This window comes from Petaurus breviceps, unplaced genomic scaffold (assembly GCF_028583685.1).
Source record: "Petaurus breviceps papuanus isolate PSGF00001 unplaced genomic scaffold, PetGlider_PUasm1.0 207, whole genome shotgun sequence".
NCBI lineage: Eukaryota > Metazoa > Chordata > Mammalia > Diprotodontia > Petauridae > Petaurus > Petaurus breviceps.
In genome coordinates, this window is record NW_027185850.1 from 17,563,942 (window position 1) to 17,574,187 (window position 10,246).

Below are 10,246 nucleotides of genomic sequence, written 5' to 3' on the forward strand. Positions count from 1 at the left end.
CAGCCCAGCCCAGCCCAGCCTATCCCTTTCCATTCATTATATCACTACAGTTGGTTTAACTATTCCCCAGTTGATGGACATCTAGTTTATTCCCAGTTCTTTGCTATACTGGTTTAATATTAATGGAGTCTTTAAAGCTGCAGAAGCCTTCTGTTTTGCTAGAATGTTCCCCCTTTTCAGTTTTCAATCATTGAACTAAGATCTTTGAAAAATTTTCTTTGAACTGGTTGACAAATGCCAACCTCTGCTGAAAGCCTTTCTTAAGTTCCACTTGGTAAAATTTCACCAAAATATATTTACAGATGATCAGTGGGGACCTTGAAAATGTGCTTCATTGCCACTTTCAAACAGGAGAATTCTTTAGAATAAGAATGATTTGATTAGAGAGTACAAAGAAAAATGATTGCATAAACTGTATATGTTGGGGATTGGTAATGAAGGAAAGAATTGGAGACAAATTCCTTTTAAAACAAACTAACATAGTATGGAAACATAATTTTGAAGCTTGATGTAATCTTTTTCTATTTTTTTCCCAAGTGATTGAATTCATTTTGAATGTGATAAAACTCTATTATGGCATTGGGAATAATTTAGTTGTTGAAGTGAAGCCGATATTTAGTACAAGAGTATGTTGTTAATTACAGTACGTAGTTATAACTCAGAGATTGGAATTCCCTGCAAACATAAGACTAATTTTTATAATAAAGAAAGGAGACTTTTCTGGTGATTTATAAAATTCTGTAAGAAAGTCCGTGGCATTGAAAATCTTATTATTATTTTTTTTTTGTGTTCTGTCATGGAATTTACTGAAGCATTTTCCCCTGGACTGAAGGTAGAGCTCAAGAGCAAATGATACAAAAGAGTGAACCCTATCACCTGCCAAGTTGTGTGAGGTGATGAGGACATTAATCCCTACCCCCAAAAAAAAATAAAAGAAGAAGACATGGTTCATGCTCTCAAGTTACCATCTGACGGGGGCACCTTTAATGATTCACCAGCACAGATAGCAGGGATGCCCGACTTACAAGATGGACAATTGGACAACCATGAAATAAAATTGTGTGTGTGTAGGGGGCTGATCCTAAGTGTAAGTTCAGAGAAAACCCCGAAGGAGGTGGGACTTAGGCTACGCTTTAAAAGGAGGAGGAATTTTATTGGCAAAGAGGGGGCAAATGAATGCATCAGTGGAACCAGAGACCACTTTCTTTGCCTTTGCCTTCCCTGGTACCTGACTTTTCTCACTCTGCAGGCTTTCCTTCTGCTTTGCTGTCCTTCCCACTCTCTGACTGTGGGTCCATTTCCTCTCCCCCTCACTCCCTACAACTCCCCTCCCACCCTCCATTCTCTGCACCAGCCCCTCTGTTTTTCTCTCTAGTGGTTTTTCCATGGTGACTTTGTCTGCTCTCTCAGTACAGCCCTGTGTACACCATGTGTACGTGTCCACGGGTGACACTGTTGGGGTGCCACATGACCATTTTCCAGGTGCTGTTAGGACATATATGTCTGCTGGAGAGGCTGCTGTCACCCCAAATGAAACACGTCTGATATAGGACTTGTTCTCCTACTCAGTTCTTCCTAACTGCCCCAGCGCCATGGCAACTTACCCTTCACAATGGTTTGATCCTTGCTGCCTAGAAATCCTGGTGTTCGTTCACTTTTGGTATATATATTTTATACATTATTATGAGAATAAGCTAATTTCATTTTTTTAATCTAGAAAATGGCTATGTATCAATTAATGTGAGTTAGATTTTGTTATTTTTTGGTTAAATACTTCAGTAAAACAAGTGTAGCTATGTAATATTAAACATAATGCAGTGATCTATTAGCTATTTAAAAAGGTAAATATAGGTTTGTACTGAGAATATTATTTGAAGATAATTAGCCAATAATCATGTTAATTTTATTTACTTGGAATAATCTGTTAAATTTAGGAGACATACATAGCATATGTATTCTGGTTACCATAACAACTTGGGTGCAGGCTTGGGGAACAGATGCTGTATCAACCTGTTGATGTCTGATAGTATGACAGTTTTAAAATTATGCTCCGTAGTGCCACTGTTCAGACTTCCCATTTAATGTCGACTATAATTTGTCCTTGAAAGAGATATACTATTTGGCTTTTCCCATAAGAGTTGTTTTAACATGAAATGTGGGGAGTTGCAAAATAAATAAGGGAACTTGTATAGTAACCCAGGGTGGAAATGCACAATTCCTTCTTTAAAACTGGAAGCATTCAGAATGTGGAATTTTCGGATAGAGAAAAAAAGGAATATTAGAATAATGCAGAGAATAATTTCATTGTAATTGATTAGTTAGTTGTTGTCGATTAGTTTTTGGATTATTGTAATCAATACTATCTCTTAAAATTTTAGGAAATCTCAATGACAGCTTTATTTGTATAAAATCTTTATCTCAAAGTCTAAATCTAATGTGTTCAATCTTTATATAGCAAAGCACTTTATGTAAGTATTTAAATAGATTCATTTTAATCTCATTTCATTTTGAGTCTGATATACTTTCAGAAGGCAAGGGCTTTGAACTCCAGTGTAAATCATTCTTATGCATTTGTAATTGGACATAGTGAATTCATAAATCATGACTATTACACATCTTACGAGTAGCAAATATGAGAGTGTTAAACATTTAAGTAAAATGTGGGTACTGCCAATATACACAAACACACGGTGCTCACCTTCCGCTGGAGAGTGTTGGGGTAAAGGTAAATATCATCGCAGCTGCTGTCATTGAATTGGCCTCAGAATCGACTGAAGGCAGCAAGCCTGACAGCAGCATTGTCTACATGCTCCTTAGAACAACGTTGCAGGACCTGCTTGAGGTAGAAATGAATAAGCTATTAGCAAAAACTGCTTTTGGGGAAAAAAGGGGAAGAAGGGAATAATATTTCTTAAAGAACACAGTTTTAAAAGTTGAAGTGATCTTTTTTTCCTCCTGAAATATCTTCGTTTCCATTTTCGGAAGAAACCTTTAAATCTGTCATGAATCCTCTATGGCATCCAGGTAGCTTCTCTTGTGTTTTTTCCTTATTGCAGTTTATTCTTTTCCAGAAAAGTAATTGATGTTTAGCTCACTTCACAGTGATGCCCAGGAGCTGACAGTTTCTGAATAAATGCTTGTGATGCTGCTAGTAAAAGAGAGTCATCCCTTCATGACCTTAAATATTCAAAGTATTTGATTGAAAATATCATTGACAATCTTTCAGGGCTGGTTTTTTGTAAATCCCGAGAGAAGTGACTTATACCAAAAGTCTTTTAAACTTTAAATGTTTGATATTAATGATCATAGCTAATGTGTCTATAGCCCTCCCTATGTGTCAGGCACTGTGTTCAGTATCTTGTTAGAGCCTTATGACAACTCTGGGAGGGAGGTGCCATTATTATTCCCATTTTGCAGATGAGGAAATTGAGGCAAATGAGAGTTAAGGACTTGTCCAGGGTCACCCAGATAAGTATCTGAGACTAGATTTTAACTCAGGTCTTCCTGATTCCAGACCTGGTGCTCTGTGCAGCATGGCATCCCTAGATGTTTATATTTACATCATTGTCATCATTCTTATAGTTTTTACAGGGATACATGGTGTGCATTAGTAGGCTGTGACCATGAGTGGGATTAGAGTGTGGACTGGGGGTGTTGGCCTTCCCTCAGGGGAAGGGTCCCCTGGAGCGTGCTGGCATGTCCAACCCGCACTTCTTGCACGTCTGTGATTATAGAACGATGAACTATAGAGTCCATGCCATCCATATTTATGTTATAGTTGTAATTCCATGGGCACATTAATATGCCCTCCAGCACCCTAACCTTCTCCTTCCTCAGCTTTGTTATTTTCCATGACTTATTCCTCCACTCAGCTGTAGCCTTAGAGAAGCCGTGTCTTGGATCTTGTCCCTCATCCACACAGCCAACGTGTTCCTTAACTCTGACATGCTTGGTCTGGTCCCCGTCTTTGTCATTGAAGCTCCCTCTGTCTTGCACCCCTGGCACTCTTTCTGTCTGACCTCTTGTTCTCCCAACCCTCAGTTCTTTCCTGTGTTGTTATTCATGTACTGGCCAAATTCTTCTCCCTTCTCCCTCTTGAGCTGTTGATGAACTGTTTCAGGGCTATTCTGTCCTCTTCCCTCTAGTCTCGATCTTGCCTCATCCTTGGATAATCCCACCCTTTTCCACCTTTGCTCATGTACTGCTGAGTACAAAAGTGCTCTTTGGGTCCATTGCCCTCTTGTCACACATGAGATCAGCTGGGCCCTGAATGAGGGAGGCGAGAGGATACTTTACATGTCACTTCATGACTCAGTATCCCATGGACCGCATCGGTTTTTCCAAATCTTTCATCCCTCTTCAAACCTCCTATGCCTTCCCTCGCTTTCGCCCTCTTATCTGAGAGCGAGGACTGCTGCGTATTTCCCTGTGAGCTTCCTCTTCTCTCCCTCACACCTCCTATGCCCAGGAAGCCTTGCATCATTCTCTCCTCCTTCACCCGTTTTCACATTCAGTGATCTCCTTTCTTCTTGCCAACGCACATGCTTCTCCATGCATTTCCACCCTATTCTCCCCCAATTCCATCCTGTCTTCTCTTTCTAGCAGCTTGTTTCTTCTCTCATTCACACTGTCTCATTTGTCTTCAGTCTTTCCCTGTCTACCGACTCCTTCCCTTCCACATACGTAGATGCCCAGGGCTCTCCCGTCCTCAAAAAACCTCACTGGATCCATCTGTCCCTACTAGATACCTTCTCACGTCTCTTCTCCCTTTTGGAGCTCAACTCCTCAACAAAGCTGACTCTCATAACTGCCTCCTCTTGTCTCATTCACTTAACTCTGCAGTCTGGCTTCCAACCTCATCCTTCCACTGAAGCTGCTTTCTTCAAAGGAACCAACGATCTCTGAGTCACCAAACCTAATGGCCTCTTCTGAGTACTTCTCCTTGACCTCTGCAGCCTTTGACACTGCTGATCACCCCCTTCTCTCTAGGTTTTTGTGATGCTGTTCTCTCCAGGTTCTGCTCCTCCCTGTCTGACCTCCCCATTCTCAGGCTCCTTTGTTGTATCTTCATCGAAGTCGAATCTGTTCCCCATGGATGTCCCCCATGGTTCTGTCCTGGGCACTTCATGTTATTTATTTATTTTTACTTTATGTCCTTCTTACTTTATTATTTCATCTGATGATCTCATCAGTTCCCCTGCTTTCAGCTGTCATCTTAGTGCAGATGATTCTCAGATTTGTTTGCCTAGCCCTAACCTCTCTACTGACCTCTGGTTTCATATTTTCCACTGCCTATTGGACATGTCTTATTGACTGTCTCATAGACACCACAACATCAGCATGTCCAAAACTTAACTTGTAATCCTTCCCTCAAACACGCCACTCCTCCTAATTTCCCAGTTACTCTGGAGGGTCCCATCATCCTCCCAGTCCGCTGAGCTTGCATTCTGGGTGTCATCCTAACTCCTGTCTCTCTCACCCCTGTATCTGATCTGTTGTCAAGTCTTGTTGGTTCTGCCTTCATCCCATGCCTTGTATGTGCCCCCTCCTGTCTCCTCACCCTGGTTCCCATCTGCACCCACACTTGGACCATTACAGCTGCCTGCAGCTTGGTCTCCTTGCTTCCAGGCTCTCTCCATATGCTCTTCTCTCCCATCAGACTGATCTTCCTACACTGCAGGTCCGACGTTGATGTCACCTCCACTGGATCACTGTTATCTGGAGGAATGAATACAGCCTCCTCTGTTTGGCTTATAAAGCCCCCTAGATGCCCAGCCCCTCCTCCCTCTGCTCTCTTCCTGAGTCGTCCACCTCCCCATGTGCTCCATGACCTAGGGACACTGGCTTCCTTGCTGTGCTTTGAAGACCAGGCTGCGGGGGCTGACGTGGAGTATTCTAACTGCCCGTTCCTGGGGTGCTCTTGCTCCTTGTCTCCACCGTCGGCTTCCCTGGACTCCTCCAGGTCCCAGCTAAGATCCCACCTCCTACAGGAAGCCTTTCCCAGCTCCCCGAATGCTAGTGCCCTCCCTCTGGCTTTTCTCCAGCTTATTCTGTGTATCTTTGTACTTAGCTGTTCACATATGGCCTTCCCCATTGGACTGGGAGCTCATTGAGAGCAGGGACTGGCCTTTCTTTTCTTTGTCCATCACTTAGCACAATTCCCGGCACATAGTAGGTGCTTTAAGAAATGCTGGTTGACTGACTGACTTAGAGCTAACCTGACCAGCCAATAAAGGGGAACAAGGGATCATAGTCAGTTGGTAAGAACAAGGGTTAAAAGGCCGGTAGACCATCCCACGCTTCTCACTGTCTCCCCAATCCCCACCAGCTGTTAACAGGGCCTGACTGGTGGATGTCTCATTTACAGCATCTCTTCAATATGCCCCCTTCTCTCCTCTGATGCTGCTACCCCCCTGGTAGAGGCCCTCATCCCCTCCTACCCGAAATGTTGTGATATCCTACTGTGGGGGAGGGGTCTGCCTACCTAAAGCCTCTCCCCTCTCTAATCCACCCTCCATTCAAACACCAAAGTGATTTTTCTAAAGCACAGTCTTATCAGGTCATCCCTACTCAGTAACCACCAGTGGCTCCCTATCGCCTCAAGGATCTGTACAAAAATCCTCCGGCATTCAAAGGCCTTGTCACCTGGCCCCCTCCTACCTTTTCAGTCTTCTTAGACCTTATTCTTTGGCTGCATGCTCTTTGATCCCGGGACACTGGCTTCCTATCTGTGCCGCAAACAAGACTTTCCATCTCTCAAACCTTAGAGAGGAATTAAGGAAAAGGGGAACCAGAGGGAGAATCGGAGAAGAGCAGGAAGGAGGAGAGAGAAAACAACAGGAAAAAAAGAGACAGAGAGAGACCCCCAAGAAGATGGATGGGAAATGGAGAGAGGAGAGGCTGTGCAGGATTGCAGAAGGAGAGAGGAGAGGCTGTGCGGGATGCAGAAGGAGAGAGGAGAGGCGCCTTTCCTTTGCTGTGGTCTGGCTGAAGGGACAGGGATTCTGCCTCCGTTCTCCCTTTCTTCTTGGCCGCCCCTGTGTGGGCCGCGGCTTGTGGTCACCTCCCAGTGCCCAGTGCAGGACGCGGCAGGCGGCGGTGAAGGAAGGCTCAGGTTGAGTGGGAGACCCTTGTTCCCCTCTTGTCTCTCACTCCGGTGACATGTGACCTTGGGGCCTAGATGCCGGTTCAGATTCTCCATCTTTAAGGCGATGGTGCCTCAGCTCTCCCACAGCTCTGGTTTCTGGGGTCGGTGGCTAGACTTGGAGCCTCATGCACACTTAGCCTCACTCCTCGGCTTCCAATGTATACTAAACTCCTCTCCTCCCCATGACTCAGAGTATGCAGTGAGCCCTGTTGGCTTTGCTGGGGAGAGGAGGATGCTCTCTGTTTTGTGTGCATTGGGAGCCCTTCTCTGTCTGGTCCCTTCTTGTATCTGGAAGTTGACCCTGAATTTCCGAGGTCGGTGCTGGCAGAGTGTGGGCTTAACTGGTTCCTGCCCAATTGGAAAGGCTAGAGAAAGGTTCTGACCTCATCACAGTTCTTCCCTAACTACTTCTGGAGGGGCTTATCTCCAGGGAAAGTTCTGGTCCTCACCTGCAAGTGACTCATTCAGTGGGGAAGGGGTTCAAGTCACTGATCTCTGAAGTTTTAAAAATAGAGTTGGTGAGGATGCCGAGGGGAAGGTGGGCAAGCCAGGCAGCCATGCCAGACTTTGGTGATTAGAAAACTAGGCCATCAAAAGACTGGCGTTAAGCAGACAAGACTAGAGATTTCAAAGTGCTAAGTGAGTTTAAGAGGATCACGTTGCTTTTTTTTATAGGAAGGATTTGGGGAATTCAGCTTGCCTTGAATAATGGCCCTTGACATTAATGAAGTTCTTCATAGCTTTCAGTATGCCATAGAGGGGGAGGAAAACCTCGATCTGTAATCATCAATAGCAGGGTGGACATTGACGGAATGCCAAGCCAGAAACGTGATGTGGGCAGCAAGGTGCCCTGCTTTCATGTGTGGATGAAGCTGGAGGTATTTTGCTAAGCAGTTATACTCTGGGTGGATAAATGCCTACTTGTTCATATTTACTGTGAGCAGGTGAAACCCAAGGGAGAGCCTTTTTAGAGCATGTTGTAAGATTTTACAGGTATTTGTGACGGCCAGAAGGGAGTGACGGGGGAGGGGAAGTGGGAAAAGAACCACTCCCTACAGGAGATTTATAGGAGTGTTTGTTAGAAGACCAAATGTAGCCAACACTAACTGAGCTTTGTTTTCTAAAAAGCTTTCCTTTTGAAATCTACTACACTATTTATAAACGTTTTCAAAATAGATGAGGTGTTTTTGCTTTTAAAATTTGTTTTGGGTCAAACTCTGCCCTTTTTGGAGTAGTGAGGCATACATTAAGCCTTGCTTGAAAAAACGACTGGTTAATATTCCAGCTGTGAAAATGAAAGAAACGCTAGTGTTGTGAACACCAGATTTGTAAGATCGTCCCGTGTGCACCTCTAGAAATGTGCCCCCTCCACACACTAGGCGGCAGGCAGCCCCAGCCAAGTCAGAGCTCCCACCCCCAGCCCCGGGAACTTCCAGGGCCCTGCTCCCGACCAGGGATGTTGAGGTCAAAGATGGCAGCAGGGAAAGGCCGTCTTGCCATTGGGACCATCTTCTCTCAATCTGAGGAGCCGAGTGATGTTTTCTAGAGTTTTTGTACTGAAAGGAAGAGGCAGCCTGGCTTCAGCTTCCTACTGACATATATTGGCTGTGTGGCCAGGGCAAGTCACTTAACTTCTATTTCCCTCAGTTTCCTCATCTGTGTAATGGGGGTAAAAATGGTAGCATGTACCTCACAAGGAGGATCAGATGAAATAAAATTTGTAAATTGTTAGCACAGCCTGGTACATAATGGGCGCTATAGAAATATTAGCTCCTCCTCCTCCCCTTCTTCTTCCTCCCCTCCTCCTCTTCCTCCCCTCCCTCCACCTCCCTCCCCCTCTCAGTGCTGTAGACCACAGGTGCAGAGTACGTGCTGACCAGTAGTGGCAGACCCAGGGCAGACACTCATTGGGCTTTCGTTGGTGTTTCAGTGAAACCACAGGATGAGGCCGGAAAAAGGAAGAAAGAAAAAAAGAATGGTGAATTAATGGAGCACTGAAGGAATAGTTTAATAAAGCACCTTTCTTCATGTGTTTAATATAACAGATTAAGAAGACGCCTAAGATCTGGTTTTTATCATATAATTTTTATTTGAGTGCGGGGGTTACCGTCTTAACTTCTTTAGCAGATCTCTGCAGCCCAGCTAAGCCCGAGGGTCTACATGGAGAACTCATTTGTCCTCACAGATGATTTTCTGCCTTATTTGCTGCTACGGACTTATTTAACATTGTATCATCGAGGTGAACTGGACGATTATGGGGGGATAACTGTGCAGTGTTCTGTACATAACTGTTTTCATTTCCTTTGTGTTGCTGTTACAGAGAGGTACAGAGGAATCTAGAAGTCTGTGTGACTATGTTGTATATAGTATATTAGGAATTGGTTCTTGAAACAAAGGCCAAATAAACCATTTCACTGCTTTCATCTCTTTCCTTCTAGGCCATTAAACTTAGGGAGAGCTGTAACTGCCCACCACTTTCTGGACCAGATCCTCGCATGCTTTTCAAGCGCAGGGTGAAGCATGTTCTGGAAGTGACAGAGGAAGAAGACCACAATATCACTGGAGCCTTAGTTAAAAAGCACAAGTTGGACTCCCTTCCAATCCAGAAAAAAGAGACAATTCCATTAACATTTGTGGTGGACAAAAGAGCTGGAAGTTGATTTGAATTTTACATGAGAGCCTATATGAAGGATATAGCAATATTTATTGTTTTCACATACCACTATTTTAAAAAAGATCAGTATAAAATTTAAAAAAGACCATACTAGTTTGAATCATGTGGACTCCTGGCACTAGTAAAAATCCTTCAAAAGATATTGAAACTTTTGCTCATGAATCTTAAAAGTTTTTGATTCTATTTTTAATACCTGCAATAAAGAAAGTACATTTCAAGATGGGTTTGCTTTTGAATTGTTTGCTTTCTGCCTTGTCCCGTGCTTGGCTTGGTGACAGGTGTGATCTGGAAGATGGACTCATCACAGAGTTAAAGCAGAAGGTCTAGTGTGTGCCCTCATGTAGTTTAACTATTGGCCCTTTAAGAAATGACTCAGGATCATGGAGGCAAAAAGGTAAGTCCATGGTCTTTTGTTAACTTCATAA

The 10,246-nt window shown here is 43.9% G+C and overlaps 1 protein-coding gene across 5 annotated transcripts in view; it reads left to right on the plus strand.

Annotated features, from left to right (window-relative positions):
* LOC138164935 (metalloendopeptidase OMA1, mitochondrial-like) overlaps positions 1 to 10,040 on the plus strand; it is an 80,319-nt gene extending 70,279 nt beyond the window's left edge. For all 5 annotated transcript variants that reach the window (XM_069092914.1, XM_069092917.1, XM_069092916.1 and 2 more), the window contains one exon: positions 9,586 to 10,040. In XM_069092914.1, coding sequence (XP_068949015.1) covers positions 9,586 to 9,807 — 222 coding nt within the window. In that variant the 3' untranslated portion in view covers positions 9,808 to 10,040. The remainder of the gene's footprint in view (positions 1 to 9,585) is intronic.
* Positions 10,041 to 10,246: the final 206 nt, after the last annotated feature.